Source organism: Conger conger, chromosome 6, assembly GCF_963514075.1.
Source record: "Conger conger chromosome 6, fConCon1.1, whole genome shotgun sequence".
Taxonomy (NCBI): domain Eukaryota; kingdom Metazoa; phylum Chordata; class Actinopteri; order Anguilliformes; family Congridae; genus Conger; species Conger conger.
Window position 1 is genome coordinate 57383486 of NC_083765.1, and position 17442 is coordinate 57400927.

At 39.4% G+C, this 17442-nt stretch overlaps 1 protein-coding gene and 1 long non-coding RNA gene across 2 annotated transcripts in view; both read right to left on the minus strand.

Annotated features, from left to right (window-relative positions):
* Window positions 1–10056: 10056 nt before the first annotated feature.
* Window positions 10057–11254, minus strand: LOC133130250 (uncharacterized). Its single transcript, XR_009708932.1, has 3 exons — window positions 11188–11254; window positions 10872–10918; window positions 10057–10117 (listed from the first exon to the last, which is right to left on the minus strand). It is a non-coding gene; the product is annotated as an uncharacterized LOC133130250 (long non-coding RNA).
* A 2380-nt stretch (window positions 11255–13634) lies between these two features.
* The window catches only part of LOC133130864 (C-Jun-amino-terminal kinase-interacting protein 1-like), a 30186-nt gene continuing 26378 nt past the window's right edge, over window positions 13635–17442 (minus strand). Inside the window, exons 10-12 of the mRNA XM_061245794.1 lie at window positions 17272–17342; window positions 16970–17068; window positions 13635–16517 (exon numbers count right to left, since the gene is read on the minus strand). Of these exons, the coding sequence (XP_061101778.1) occupies window positions 16445–16517; window positions 16970–17068; window positions 17272–17342 (243 nt within the window). The 3' untranslated portion in view covers window positions 13635–16444. The remainder of the gene's footprint in view (window positions 16518–16969; window positions 17069–17271; window positions 17343–17442) is intronic.

A 17442-nucleotide genomic window follows, 5' to 3' on the forward strand; every position in this document is an offset into this window, starting at 1 on the left:
TTCACTGCCAGTGAATGTTAATTTTCCAGTTCTGCGGGTTTTATGGCCCCTGAACGCTGGCTGACACAGACGGCACTTTCCTCTGCACAGGATGCCACAGCTTCCCTGAAGCCACAGGGGAAGCTTGAGCCTCACCCTGATAGCAGAACTTAACCAACAGCTTTCTGATGTCTTTTTTCCTCCTCGTCGAGGTTCCTGCTTTTCTGTGCGGCATGCATCCTGAATGCACTCTCCTTGTGGTCACAGTGCGGTTTTCGCTTACATGGTTCCACCTCTCTGCCTCCCTCTGTCGCATTGGTCTCTGGCCCAATTAGAGGCCCCCCTGCTGGGGCGATGCCTTTCATCATGCGGAGAAGTTGCCACTCGTCCACTTACTCATTTCAGCGACTTCACGTTTCGCATTACTGCTGTCGTCTGCAACTTCGCAGAGTTGTTTGGCTTTTACTTACTGTGTCTCATGCTTTTGTCCTGTGTAGCTCTTTATTGTGTAGCTCTGAGGACGTTTTGCTTTACCAGGGGGGCTACTAAGGCTGGTGTAGTTCAGTCGTGACACGGTCGTGACAGACTGGCAGTGCCTCAGCTTACTGATGTTTAGCAGAACACCTAAGCCCCAAGATGAACACAAGATAAAAAATTGTGGCAGGTTTGTGTTTCTCTTTTAAAAAAATAGCTGAATGTGCACTTTCCAATGCTCAGTTCCCAACGCAGAAGAAACATCTGTCTTGGTCCCGCTACAAAAAAAGAAAAGAAAATCTTGAAGGTGCATCAAGCATTCTGTAAGAGATCTGAGTATCTCCCCGCCTGTCTGTCCAAACACTTCAGCGTGTCATGTTGGATTTCCCCAAACACAGATGGTTAAAGTAAATCCAGACAGGAATTTGTATAGGGCCACGAGTGCGATTGCATTGAGTCACCATCCTGCAATGCCTCACTTCACGCACGATTGGAGATTCTGTTGATTTTGGACCTGGGTTTCAGAGTGATTTTCTTAAGCCTGCTGCTCATATTATCCCAGGGTAAAAGCAGGCAAGACATCTGCATTTAGTAAACCTTCCAGCTAATTGCAGCTATCAACGTGTCGCTCTTGCCATCAATATCAGCTTTCTCTCCAAACAGAAGTACTTACCAGTCACTTTTCCCCGTCCTTACCTAAATATTTATAAGCGGCCTAAAAATGTGACTAATATATGATGTTTGGAAAGGAAAAAAAAACAGATTTCTCTATATGTCTGAAATGTACTGTATATATTAAGCAGTGCAGATTCAAACATAAGATGGCTGACAGGCGTGCTACACACTGCGGCCTTGTTTCCACAGTTACGCTGATTTCCCTTTGGCGAGGCACTTAGAGAGAAACATAAATAACAATTCCAATCTGCGCGTCTCTGTCTCTGAAACCTCCCCCTGGCACCTTGCGTTAGTTACAGCCTGAGGAGAGGAGGCTTGGAGAAGCAGCAGCGCCACACTCTACTGGGACGTCTATGAAAGAAAAGTGTGGAGGCACACATAGCTCAGCGAGAGATAGTCCTCTTTTCCTTCCTCCCTGTTTCATTTCATCTTTCTTTACTGTTCTGAAGTTTGTTGAGATTTTCTTCTCCATATATGACATTTTCTGAATAACTCTAAGGTACAAAAGGTAGAAAATGCGACTGAGAGGTGGAGTTACCCTTTTTAGCTATAGAAGGAGTGTGTGTGTGCATTCCAGAACATGTCATGAAAAGTATGTATCCAAGTTAACTGGGTGACTGCTTTTGGCAATGCTGGGAGTGGCACCATGTGCTCACACTAGGCACAGCTGAGGCCTAAACAGATTTGCTGCTCCCAAAAAATGTCATGAATTATGTCAGGGCACTAACTACAACAATAAAGAACATGGCTTTGGGATAGGCTCTGTCCTTACTGTGACCTCTGTAGGCATAGGTTGTATATTAAACAATCCTGTAAATTTGTTGGACTTTGAGGGACACATACCTAGATGAGCAAGCTCAGCTGCTGGCCCACAGTATTCCTGAGCTCTCTGTGGTAAAGAAGGGGGCTGCAGTCTGTGTTTGTGTGTAATGGAGAGGAGGGAGCCACAGGCACACCATGGTTCTCGCAATTAGTGAAAAATACAGCAATAACGCCAATTAGCCTGCCAAGCTGAAGACTTAGAACTTAATGTACTATAACTTTGCAGGGAACAAATCCTACTGATCTGGGTCTTGCACTTCCTGTAGCGTGTATTCACATACACTTTCATGTTACTGACTGGCTCTGTACATGCAGAATGGCACTGGTTGCCTTCTACCTTTTGAAAAGAAACAGCAACAATATCATTCCAAAGAAACACAGAAGTACGAAACAGGCTTGAGATTGCCAAATACTATATACAAACAGACTTGGCAGTACGTCACTTGAACAATTACAATAGGATGATATCAAGACAATAGGATTTCAGTTAAGGGATGGAGGCTGGGGGGTCTGGCTACTTTTTAAGACTTATATCAAGGCAGGGAAAAATCAAAACAAAAATACTAGCCCTTTGAGATGTTTTTGGAGATAACTGTTATCATAACCAGGATGTACTGTATTCTAAGGAAGGAGATCAATGGTAATAGTTGCATCTGCACCTACTTGGTAAGACAGCTCCCCCACATGGACACTGAGGATACTGCAACTTGGAACGGCATAGGTCCCCCATTATGCATCTACATTCATGTCCTGTGTGAGATTTTTTAGAAAAGAAACAATTGTGCTGTTGCATTAATTACCTTGTTACTTTTGGAAGTGCTGAAAGTATTTATACGTTTGCTGGTGAAAGAGTTCATTGTAATAGGTAGAAGTAAAAACATATAGCATATACTGTGCATATAAATTCTGTTACCCGTGGTAGAACTGTACTATATGATTGACTTACTGCCCTTTTTGAAACGGCAATTTACTGTGGTGCATAAAGATTTAATGGGACAGCAAAGGAATAGTACAAGACAAACACACCTGCCTCTTTATACCAGTAGCTGCTCATGACAGTAAAAGACACTGGTTCTCAATACCCCTTCGGCCTTTGAAGTCAGCGTTATCTTTTGTGAAGCCCATAATTCATTTCATTGTCCAGTCTTTCCTTAAGCCATACAGATGGGGCATTTATGGGCTGCATTAAACCTATCAGCAAATAAAAGTATGGAGTGTGTATTTTCTTGGATCGGGGCCAACAGGGGTTTGCCTTTGTGAAGTTGTGAGTCAGATCCAGCTCAGAGGGACAATAGCCTTTTTGTGTCCCCTTCATCCAGGAATTTATGATGTACAAGCATTATCCAAATATTTAATTACACATTCATAATTTCTCTTTAATGCACCCACACTCTCTCTCTCTCTCTCTCTCTCTCTCACACACACACACACACACACACACACACTCTCTCTCTCTCTCCCTCCCTCTATCTATCTCTCTCTCACACACACACACGCACGCACAGACACGCACACACACACACACACACACACACACACACACACACGCCATGTGTCTGTCCCCTATGGGCTGTAAGTGACTGTATGTGAGATTATACAGGCAATGTGTCTTCCCTCAGTGTGAACTTCAAAGAGAGAAGGCCTCCTTCATGTACCGCTGTCCTGTGCGCTATGTCATGAAGCTCGCCTTACATACCATGACCCTCTTGTGTGAACGTAGAAAGAGGAGACTTAAAGTGTAGACAGAGGGCTGTGGGGAAAGTAGATCAGTGTCATCCAGCCTACATTTATGCCATACAGTTACATTGACAACATGGCAAAAATGCACCAGCAGGAAAGAAAATTCCACAAGAATGTGCTTTCAGATCAAATTACAGGATTTTTCTTCTGACCTTGGCAACTGTGCATCGTTAATCATCCGTGTTTTGATTTAATACAAAAATATCTGCCAGTCCTCATCTCGAATGTAGTGGTTATTCGCTTCTTTATATTAATGGGTAGGTGGTAATGTAATGGCCAAGAATGGAATGCAGTGTTCTGGGTCTCAGAGGACTTGGGAACGACTGGGTTACGAGACTGCGGTCTGAGTGTTCTTAGACCTTCCCAGCAGTCTCCTGTCTATGGCGGCCATCGTGGATCACTTCTGCACATATGCTGCACATCCTTCCATCGTTCTTTCATGGCCCTGGTCAAGCGTGGGAGTGTCCCTCAGGACCTGAGTCACACATCACTGCGCACTCCATGCATGCCCCCGCGGTATCCTGCAGCTGGCATGTAGTATGCTAGTCTGCAATTGTAGAGTTTGAGAGAAACTCACCCAAAGTAGTGCCTCAAACCATTTTCTATATTAAAAAGTAACTCAGTATTATGCGATCCAGAGTACTACGGTAAGCCAGGGAAACAAAATGGTTGAAAAAAAAAATTTGTTTTAGAGCAAAGCGACAAGTAGAAATTACTCAAAAACCCCAATGCTAATTATGAGCTTAATTTTTTAGAGGGTAGAGGCAAATTATTTTTTTGTAGAGTGCAGACAGACTGTTTTGGCACAAACTACAACCGTTTTTCTAAGTGTGTGGAATTTGAGCACTACATGCATCTAACTACCTCATGTTAGCATGACTAATACAAAGTGTCACTGGCAGTGCTGCGATATTATTATCGCATTTAGTCATTTACAGTAGTTAACAGAATTAAGTAGTCATTCAAATAGGGTGGTCTTAAAAGGCAAGGTTAAAGGGTATTGTTTTCAGAATTAAACTAGGATAATGGGGATTGTAATATTTCAGAAGCCAGCAGCATCTCCAACGCATCTGTCCTGAATGCTTCATTTGTGTCTTGTGTATGAAAAATATGTCTCTCCGTTCCTCTGATATTCCACAATGCTAAAATTATACCTCCCCTCTAGCTGCACAGAACTCTACATAAATCTACACACTGGCAATCTGAAACATTTTGAACATACATCACCCACATTTCCTCGAACTTCCATGACTGAAGTGTGGTATTTGACCCCATTACCAGCAGTAACGGCACACAGGGAGGTGAGGTGAATGCATGCTTATACATTACCCCAATCCGAACGGGGGTTCGGAGGGAACTCAGGTGGATACATTATCCCCAAACGAATGGGGGTTCTGAGGGAACTCAGGGGCATACATTATCCCAAACCGAATGGGGGTTCGGAGGGAACTCAGGTGGATACATTATCCCTAACCGAACGGGGGTTCGGAGGGAACTCTGGTGGATACATTATCCCAAACCGAATGGGGGTTCGGAGGGAACTCTGGTGGATTGACATGAGCAAAGCAGCAGGGCCTGACGGGGGCTTTTAAACACTGTGCCAACCAACTGGGTGAGTTCCTGGGAAAAGCGTCAAATGAATCTTTGGAAAAAGTACCGGTGTTGTGGAAGACATTGTGTATTGTTCCAGTGCCAAAGGAGGCACGCCCTCCACACATAATGAAAACTTTTGAGAGAATACTTATAGAATATTTTAGAGTACAGCAAGGCCAATATCTGTACACCATACAATTTTCTTACCAGGCCAAAGTTGGTGTGAAGAATTCCATTCTTTTTATTTCACAGTGTGTGCATGCTTAGTTGAACAATATGCTTAATACTGTCCGGCCCTAGTTCCTCAGCTTCAGCCCACAATAATAAACCGGATACAGAAATACTTTCAGAAAATACAAGAGGACAGTGTGCAACACCATTGCCCCTCAAGAAATTGAACTCTCATTTCCCTTCACTCGGTACACCACTGAACTCTTTGACCGATAAACCCACTTGCAACCTACAGAAATTTTAAGACAACACTTCTGTGGTTGGATGCATCACAGCAAGAGCTGATAATTAATCCACGAGTGTGACTGCTGACTTTGTGACACGGACTGAGAGGAGTTTTTCAACAACAAAAAAGCAACAATATTGATGTGGAGATAGTGAGTAAACTCGTATAAATACCTTGGGGTGCACTTTGACTGTAAGCTGGACCGGAGAATGAACACCGATACCATTAATGGGAAAGGTCAGTCCAGGCCTTTTTAATAAAACTGAGAGCTTTTAATGTCTGTATTACGATGCTATTTATGCTCTATCCCAGTGTTGTTGCCAATGTGGTGTTTTATGCTTCTGTAAGCAGGAGGGAGGTGTACTCTATAGAGGGGTGACCTTAAGTGGCTGAATAAGGTCATCGAAAACAAGTGGCTCTGGAGGCCACTAACGTAGTTCAGAGCCGGGTTATTTCTGCATTTATATAGCGCTTTTATGAAAAAGGCGATAGGCTGCCATGCAAGGCACCAATCAGCTCATGCAGAATAGTCTGCACCCTCTCTATCCTGTTTGATGAGCCGTATGTCCCTCTTATAGTGGTCGACGCAACGCTTCCAAGTGTTTCACATAGGTGCTCTTTCACACTTGCTGAAATTCACATTTTTTACTATAACAAGGGCAATGGCTACTGATTGTTTTTAACATGTCTTAATGTGGTGCTGGTCTGGATTATTTTTTACATATTCTCTTTAGCATTGTCTGTGATTTCTATTGTTCATTTGTTGCTGTAAGACCACCTAATTTGTCCCTGGGGATCAATAAAGTACTCTCTGTCATGGAGGAACAACTGAACCTCATGAATATTTGTAAACCTGTCAAATCTGAACACATCCCCACTTTTCGCTTAGTTCAAAGTGCACTTATTACACAGACGTGATCAGTCGAAAGTTTTACATGTCAAATGGTGATTCTTCCAAGCAAACACCACAGTAAATCCCTTCAGATTTTCACATTAGTGTAAAATTAGTTACCTGAGGTGGAGGTTTTGGGAGCTGTGAAACACTTGGATCCTAGCTGGGTAGAAGATGATGCACTTAACTCTCACTTCCCAAAGTGACTGGGTTTAAGATCTAGCATTGCTGCAAGACCTGAACTTGGACTTGAAGGTCCGTCCAGGTAAATAAAGACTTGATTTCAACTCCTGCTGATAATAGCACATCCTGACAATCACTGTCCAGGCCTGGCTCCATCTGCTAGCAATGCTGCCAAAAGTGAACCTCTACAGCCTCCTCAAATTGTTCTTATCCCAGTAGGTCTGTGATCAAAGCCAGCACGAACTTAGCTGGATTGCAATCGTGACATTTGTCCGGTATCTCAAAAAAGTTCAAATTTTGCAAACTGAAGTGACTTTCCAGATCATTATGCTTTGCTTTGAGAGAGGGACAGTGTCAACCAGCAACTGTGTGCAGGTAGCAACCACATTGAGAGGGATATCATGACCTGTCACAGCCTTTTCTACCTTTAAATTCCACTTGTCAAACTCTTGTTGAGCTTCTCGGACAGATGATACTAAGGCTGTCAAATCTTTTTTTCATTGATTTTTCCTTTGCACAGTCTTTCCTCAGTCAGTAGCCTGCTACCAGTCCAGTTTTCCATATGATAAAGCATTACAGTGTCATGCATTTCCAATGGATAATATAATTTACTGCTCATTTCAATTTTGTTCAATATGGCTAATGTGCTAACAAAATGTATTGTTCTGTATAATTATTACCTTTTTGGCAATTTGAATGCTTTGAATGATTACATTACTTAAGCTAGGACCAATAAACATACTATCTGAAAAAACACAAGCCTTGTTAGTCACTTTTAGCCTGCTGAGTCTGCCTAACTATTTATTGCAACCGCTATTGCTGAAAAGATTTACAAGGAAACTGACAAGTCTTTCTGATCCAGAAATTCTGAGAAACCTGCTGAATAAGCATTCCCTCCCTCTTCTCTGGCCTAATAACCCTCCATAACTGAAGTAATTAACTGGAGGCGCATTATTTTGTGTTGTCAGAGAGGAATATGGAGATGAAAAAGACTTTCCACAAAGGTGGTTATTTAGTAAGCTGCACACATCCGTAGTAACTGTATCTTGATCTGAATTATATCAGTCTTGACCTCTACTCTACATGTGTTGATCAATAGTATATAAGCACAACAATAGCAAACATGGAATCATTTACCATCTAAAACCGTGGTATGGGCTTTGTCAAAAGTGAAAGTGACATTTATCTCCCGATGCCCTGTCGTCACGTGAGCCCAGTGTCTTTGTAAGTGAATTTGTGTAAAATGCTAATTTTGAATGAATGTCCTGTGTTCCAATCTCATACTAATAGTAATTTTTGTCATAATATGCCAACCCACAATAATAACAAAATAAATAAATTTTACTTGACACTTGTAACAGAAGCGAGAAGAAACAGCAGGATTAGAGGGACAAAATAATATTTTTGTCTCACTGGCTAATAATATAAAAGTCATTTCTGTTTGTTTACTTATGTTGAGCCAGATAGCAAGAGCACGGCATTTTCAAAACTTTTAATTGAAATGAATCACCTTCTCCATGAATTTCAATTCTACCAATGGCTGTGTAAATATTATAATAAACAATACAAATGTCAGACACCTAAAGATGATTGGCACAAAGAAAAGGTTATTATCCAGTCAACAGTGTTTTTGTGTGTTTTTTAGACCAGGGCTACTATAAGCAATGATTGCGTAACTGCCCAGGGAAATCAAACTTTTTTGAGATGCGATTCTTTGGAGGGGCTGCATTTGTCTGAGAGTAATACCATGTTTATAGGGGCCTTAACCGTAGCGTTCTCTTAATTTCAGGTGTGTACAGTATGCACCCGATATCCCGATATCAGAAATATGACCCACCCTCTCGGAACCCCCTGTGGTACAGCCACCTCATTGAATTTTAATCCTGAAAACAAAACATGTTATATAACCTACTTCACAGTTTAGAGAGACTGCATTTTTTCAGTCGTTTCACATTTTGACTGTCATAGCTGCAGGGATAAAAAAAAAAAAGACTCATAAGACAATCCTTGTACCCTGACAGCGTACAGCATTTATGAAAATATAAAAAAAGGGAAATTTTAACTTTTTGTCAGTTAAATTCTAATTCTAAATTATATTCTATTCTATTCATTGCCCCTTTGAATATGTCACGAGTTGTGCCTGTAAGTGGTTAAAACCAATTTCACCTGCGTATACAGGTATGTTCACTGTAGTGTAAATATCACCCCTTAGTGGCTCGGAGCAGAATGTTTTCCAGGTCACTGGAAACTTGAATGTCAATCTGATCAAAACGGCGTTCCAGTTTAGTATCCAACACATCTAATGCTGTTATATTTCCTGAAAAATTCCTTTGGGCTAAAAATAATAGGTAGTCTCACCCTCATCTAGATGTCTTGGAGGTCTTTTATTTCTTGGCAGTAGGCCTACAGGGGATCTGTCATTGTTGTGACAGCCATTGGCACAGTGCTTTAGAAAGTTTTTCAAGACTGCTCTATATGCTGACACTGTAGAAACCCTCTTGTCATTTTTTCAGCACTCGCAACCCCTTCAAGCTATATATATATATATATATATATATATATATATATATATATATATATATATATATATACACACATACACATACACATACATACATAAACACACAAACAGTATACTCTGTGTATTTATACTTGCAATGTTTTCAACAATTACCCAATAGTGGAAAAGACCGAGTTGCAAAAGATGCCACCACTAGCAGGCAACTGCAACTTGACCAGAATTCAGTTGCCTTCCTGGTCTCCAGCCTGCCAAAATTCACGTGCCAACTGCGATGTGCTCGCCACATTCAGACGCTCTTCACTTCCGGAGGCTGCCTGCATTCAATACATATTATTATGTAGCCACAATAAGATCCGCACAGCTCTTGAGCAAGGCCCTTAACCCTACATAGCTCCAGGGGAGGACTGTCTCCTGCCTAGTCTAATCAACTGTAAGTCGCTTTGGATAAAAGCGTATGCCAAATGACATGTAATAAATCTTCAACCAGACTCTCCTGCAAACATACTTAGCACTTTGCTTAGAAGTTCCATTTCTTAGAGTTTACCTCCTTTTGGCATTGCTTGTGCAGTGTGGTACTCACATGCTGGTGTAATCTGTTCTACTGTACAAATACAATTACCAGGCTGAATGGACTGTTCAGCTAAGCAACTTGGTATGCGATAGGTGACCTGGGCAAGAGACCTGCGATTAGATATAAAAAGCTTACCATTCCGATGGTTTCCACAGGGCCCTTGATACTTAAACCAGTTCCTGGCTCTCCTCCGTGGTTTGAGATGAGACTCTGGGTGGAGCATATAGGCCGTGTATCAGTTGATTTATGGAGGTCATGTGTGTTTGCTTTTCTGGAGCGGTGGCATAGCAAAAGACGAGGGACACTTGCATCATTCCAGGTTAGTTAACCAATCAAATGTGACAAATGGACGAAAACACTTGCAATGCACCCCCAAAACGCTGTTCAGCGTGAAGGGTAAGAAATTCCCTGGATTATATATAATTAAAAAACCTTAAACATGTTTTTCAGACCTTGAGGAATAATATAAAATCGGGCAAAGATAGTACTATAGTTTTTTTAATCCCAACAGGTGGCTGTCACATCCATTCAACCTCTAGGCAGCCGCTGCTTGATCCCAGCTCTTCCCTGTCCTCATCCCAAAATGGTGGAATGACAGACAGATTGGGGAACATTATATCTAAATGTTTCTATTAATGTCAATATTTAAAAATATATATACAAAATGAATAAGTATGTAAGCAAGCAAGCACCTCGACAGTGGCACCTTGCCCTACAAGAAACCAAAGAAATAAAATGACCAGCATCTGCGAGAGCTCCTCATGGTGCAGATTTGACAAAAGCGGTATTCATTTATCAAACTCTGTACTCCTTCAATTGCAAATTTACCTGTTTTGATTATGGGCTAAATTGTTTATTACTGCAGGCAATATGTCCAATAGCCATAAACATAATTTATGTTGATAAAGGTCATTTTTACTATGAATAATAAATTAAAGCAAAGTATTACTTGATCAATACTTACACTGCTTCACAAGGGTTCATCAAATGAAACTAAGGCAAGATATTTTCCTGATAGAAGCAATATTGCTGTTTGAATGAGCTTGTGGCATTTATTTCAGTGAAAACACTGTAATACTACTGTAAGGGAGCAGGGATGGGGTACCAGACGTATAATACACATATAATCAAGGGTTCTCCCCAATATAATATAGGGGAACCACTAGAGGAGAACAGAAAACAAAAAACAAAAAACAAAAAATAGTACCGAAAAACCTGGTATAAGTGCATTTTGACTCAATAGGTGAAAGAAAATACTAAAGAAGAACAGATACGGTTACCTGAATACAGAGTAACACGCCTTTAAATCTCTTGCAGGCTACCTCTACCTGGCTTGGTGTATGAAACACAATGTAACACTCAAGCACAGAGCAGAGGGACAATGAGTCTTAAATAGAGTAGAGCCCGCCTAAACAATAACAGATAATTGGTTTGGTAATTAGACTGCACCTGGATACCAATTAACCAAGGCAGCAATCTACATGCGTGAGCCAGAAAAACGGTAGCTACTGCCTAGAAAATTAGTAGGAAAACCCTGAAAACTACAGAGGGAATAGCATGTACACTGTATTTTGTCATGAAGTTGAATACAGAAGTTTAAATATCTTTTCATATATTATCAAATTATGTAATTGAAAAAAATGTATCATTATTTAAAATCCTGATTCAACAACAACAGTCAATCTCACAGTGGGATTTGAATCTGCAGACCTCTAGTCTGTACACTTATTTTTTCATAGATGCTGTGCCATGGCCAAGAAAGGCTTGGCAACCAATCTTAATATTTATAATACATGTCAAAAATAGGACTGCAGTATTTTACTTTTATGAAGGGAAAATGAATCACCCACAGTAAAGTAGTCTAGCAGGGTGGGTTAAAGCAGTTTCCTTTACTGCAGAGTAACAAAACTATTCTATTATTCTATAAACGTGCAGCCAGAACTGAACACTGAATTGTAAGTATGTGATGTATAGGTATTTAAATATGGACATTTTACTGAAAATGCAGCATGAACAAACTTATTATTAATTATTCATTATAAACTGTGAAACATGGGTGACATACTGTACTGTATTTAAATCACAGGGACAGCTTGGTGATGTGTAAATAATCTTTAGCATGTTTACTGGGCAATAATAATAATAACAAATATTATTATTGACCAGTTTTCTGAGAAAAAGCTCAGACCATGCTGTATGGGTGGGAAAACACAGGCCATCGGGATCAGAACATGCGGCTGAAGTTGCAGTTATCTCATGTAGCACTAGAGGTCTTCCTCTCCTAGGCTAAAACAGTACAAATGGGAACGCATTAATCTTCGATGGATTGGAGACGTGTCCATTCAGTGTGCATTCCTGTCTTCAACCAGAGGTGAATCTTACGAACAGGCTAGGCAGGCAAAGTTTGCAGAAATGCAAAATAAAGAACCTTGTTATGTATTATTTATTAACCTAACTGTTGCAAAATCCTCACTAGCAACAATTTGAGTAATTTAACGAGTGTAGGCCCATTTCATACCCTGTCACTGTAGTTCACACGTCATAGATTTAACCCCCAGGACGGTTATAATTTGTTTGTTTTTTTCTTAGTTTGAAAAGTTAACGACTTTAGATATCGATGACATCATTAGCAGCAATGTAAATTAAGCACACGTCTTGAGATAAATGTCGCTAAACCTCAATGAAGTTGATTACTATATTACAGCATATATGATTTTAGATTGATAAATCGAAATGAGGACGGGAGCTATTTTCGTTTTGATATTAATGTTTGCGGGAATGCTTCTCGCTGTCCCACTGCAGAAAAGGTAGTTAACGTTATGCTATCACGCAGCTCTCCATTTGTATCTTATCTTAATGGCTATAATATAGCTTATTTGGACGATTAAACAAGGCAATTTGACTCTGCTCCATGGTGTTCTGTACTTCTGGAGACATAATTTACGGTTGAAATAACATTAACGAATTAGGCTACTTACTACGTTAGCGTTACGTAAGTTATAGGCTAGAGACATGTAGTTGCTATGGAATTTTGACGTTAGCCTAGCTTGCTATTTTAACTTTTTGGTGAAAAGTAAGTTGCATGATTTCATGACCAATAATGAATAGGCCTATACCAGCTCACGTATACAACTTGTGCCTCCTTTACCAGAACCGATGTCGTTTCCCCTAGAGATAACGCGGAGATGAAAATGGAGCCAATATTTGACCCAGCCTTTCATAAGGAACACATCACCCTGTTTGATGGTAAGATATTAGGCTACCTGGTAGTTTTCTTTTCTTTTTATCACATCCCCAGTGTAGCCATCATTGTTGTACAGCAGGTACATCACTTGAAAATGCAGCAATATATAGTCATTACCTTAAAACAAAATCACAGTATGCATTTGTTCTGAAGAATGGATCTCAAATGTCTTCAAACATTTTTTAGACTATGGCATGAAGCCCATCCCACCTCAAATTCCACCCTACCTCCTGCATGGACAGGGCATCTACGAGCCAAACCTGGATGAGGAATACTACTAGCATGTCCGCAAGTGAAATTAGAAATCTGAACTTCAATTCAGAATAAAGTTGAGCAGTAGACTACTGGGGGGAAAATGTGAAATAAATAATACCTATACTCTATATGAAATTTCCCAGAAAGAATGACAGGACACTTATCCCTGCACTGAAATATTTTAAATAAGGAAAAAGATACATTTAAAAAAGAACACATACTATCATATGAATTGTAATGTTACAACACATGTTATGATTTTATTTTTCACTGTTTTTGTTGTGTGTTAATGCCAGACTTTGGATTAAACAAAATTGATACAAATAAAAAAGCTGGAATTTTGCTGGAAAGTGAGTCAAGAAAATTGTCATTCTCGAGGCAGAATGGCTGGCGATATTTTCTCAATTTTTATTTTCACTTGAATAATGGCTATATTACAAAATGTGCAAAATATCCTGCTCAAAGTAATACAATTAAATTTTTGTGAGGCTGAAGTCATTTCTTACTTTATATACAATAATGTCCAAATTAATGTAACAAATGAAAGTCCCTTTCTTGATAGCATGCTAACATTCTTAGACATCTCTTCGTACATCTGGGCTCTTGAATTAAAAATGAACCTGCTGTAACACCAAACTGTAAGCCAATGTAAGTGCATCACAACGATACAGAGCCAGGAAGACAGCAAAATGATTGTAATGCACTGATTTTGATATTGGGTTACCACCTTGTCATGAGATTTCCCTTGCTGTTGTACTGGAACTTTTGGCATAATGCAGCTTTGAGTAGACTTACTGTAGTCTGGGATACCAGCCAGTTCATTAGCATTGCCAGGCCTACTAAGCTGGAATACGAAAAAATGAAAGCCAACAAGACCATGTGCCATGTTGTGCATGTATCAGATTCAGTTTACCATAAGAAAACTAAAGAACCATACTGTATAGTATGCATCACAACAGTGGGTATCCACTTTAAAGAATGTATGCCCATCTTGTTTAATTGCTGTGTGCTTCGTTATATGGTTTTTTTCGGTTTTTTTCTTACTTGGTAGATTTACTCTGGGTGACACACACATATATTGTCCTCTACCTGTCCTGATAACTTAAAAGTGCCTACAGCAAAAATTTGAAACCCAAAAACAGGAAAGAAAATTGGAAAAACAATTCACATTCTTCAAGACATGATTTCCAAGGATTCCTCCTAATAAAACAACTCATGTAATAAAACAATTCATGTAAGCATGTAATGAATGCATATAGTTAACGCATGTATACCATATATCCCATTTCATATTTGAACATTGACATGGTCCAGCAGCACTGCAGTGCATTTTATGTTTTATAATGAAGACATTTCTCAGTGCCATGAACACTGTTTTACTTTAGGCACACTTTGAGATACTCCACTCACCAACAGCAATTTCCACAGCCCCATGATAACTCTTAATAAACAAAATATATAAATATGTATATACACAGTAATTATAATGATAATGATAAAAAAAATAGGCACTACTTGTGAAGATCTGAATGTCACAGAAAGTCTGACTCACTTTGTGCTTCCCAGACAAAGTCAGTATCTCTGCTATGGACAGAGGATTTCCTTAGCTACATTTCATTCCAGTCATACCACCTGGATTCATCTATTAAATAGAGAATAGGTCAGTTGGGATTCCACTAATGAAACAGAGGGTCACTGTTTCATTAGTGAGTTTTCGTCATCATAAACATCAGAATTATAATGAAATCTCCCTAAACATTCAAGATAAGATAATCCTCGGTCTTTATTCAACCGCTGCTGAAACCTTGGGCTGAATGATGGTATCTGTAGTACAGAAAAACTGTCAGACAGTATCAGATAGTCACTGAATTCTCAGGCTGGTTACTGGTTTATCTCAATGGTATAAAAGTGACAATTTTGGTACTGGGAGTGGAAGCCAAGGAAATGCTGGGATTTTGTTTGTTTCAAAGTCTCATCTGAATGAGCAACTTCAATAGGGTTGTCATTCAAGAGGAATGAAGTGTGTTAAAAGTATGGCGGTGCCATCTACCAACCTGCTGGGGAAACAGGATATCGTGGTGTTGAAGAAGCTGTGGTTTGCCGTTATAACTTTAGTGGAAGACTGAAGAGCTATGATAATTCAAATACCTCAAAATCAGATCCCAAAACAACTTCCCATAACAGGGTAGAGTGAGTGACCTCCAACATTTAAATTCAATTACAGTGCATCAAAAGAAATTGAAGGGTGTCCTGGAAAAGCTTGAGTGTCTGATTTTCTTCTTATAATTTGTAAAAATGCACATTTTGAAAGATCTACAAGCATGGTCTACTGGTGAAACAGTTGATCTTACACTGTTCTTGCAGTTATGAAAGGGAATTTCAGAAGCAAAGCCATATGAAAGCCCCATATGTCATCTAATACCCCCCAACTGTCATCAAGCCTTTCATGGACAGCTTTTAACAAATATGCTTATATCCACATCAAACATAAGATATGGGTTTCCACCATGACAAAATGCATTTAGAACTGGAGTACAGTACATTAGGGGCAAAAAATAAAAACAAAAAAGTAAAAGATCTGCCACACATTTTGGTCTCTTTGCCAGTACAAATACAGATGTCAAAGAAATCTCTGGTTTCTCCTATTATGTCATGTTTATCAATTTACCACAGAAGAGTTGATAAAAATGGACTACTGCGACATGATTTCAAACATCAGTTTTTTGGCCTCAGAATTTCCTTGAAATGTACAACACCTTGAACTTTAGTTTGTTTAATTGTTCCTACTGTTAAATATCAGGAAAAATAAATATATGTATATATATTTGTCATATGTCCACTCACAAGAGGGAGTCTTAACACCACAGTGTTGCACTTTGAGTTTGGAACAAGATCATTGATAGAACTCAAACCTTTTCCAAGGAAATAACTTGGCCCGAAACAAATGTCTTACTTGTGTTCATTGTAATAATTTCCTTATGTTTCCCACCATGCAACATATTATGATATACAATAATGTACAGGGAAGGCAGGACTGGCTATTCAAGGTAGATGTCTTCTGTCGGGCATGAGTACTCAACATGTTGCTTGTAGAACCGCTGGAATGCCTCCCTTTTTACAGGAATACAATCGGATTAGACATCAAGGTACAACAAATAAAATGGTATTAATTCATTGTAATATTGAATAATTTCATTATATTCACATAATTTAAAATGTAAATAGCAAAATAAACATTTACCATGAAAACAGTTATGTAAGATAATTTAATAAAATAATTTTAGCATGTAAAGTGGTGAGAGAGAACATGTGGTGATCAGCTTGGTGCTACATACAGGTGTCATATTTGCTCATTTACACTTGGCTACACAGAATTGTTTGGTGTTAATTGAGTTCTAACTTGAGCTAATTGAGTTTATATGCATCCACTCTGGCAATTTATTTTAACACTTGGCTTTTAATGTGTACATGCTGTCTGCAGCCCCTCACAATTTACCATTTGCTATATGCGTTTGGATCTATGAAAGGTGTGATATACATCGCAATCTATGATGTGTACTTACCCTATTGATTCTGCCAGAGGCTTGGTTGAGTCTTCTGACACAAAGACATGACAAGCAAACCTCTCATCTGCTGGATGTTTGGTAATGAAACCAAAATACCTGAAATGAACAAGATGCATATCGGTATTACTGAGTTTACTGTGCATGTCCACCATGAAATATATTGTTTATAGAACCCAGCAAGTAGTAGCAATAACGTGGTATAATGTAATAACTGCTATTGTATTGTTATTGTTCAACTTGAGAGTTTGTTGCAAAAAAAAAAAGTGGGGCAGAATATGGTCATATCTGGTTTGACTTACTTATTGTTCTTCGGATGATAACCACAGAAAGAGACGTTCTTCAGTTGAAAGAAGTGACTGCATTTATTTCCCTAGAGAACACAGAAATATGAATGGGCTTAATATGCACAGTGTACAAATACAGGTACCCTTGTAATTATACTAAAATGGAAGCAGTATGCATCCATGAAA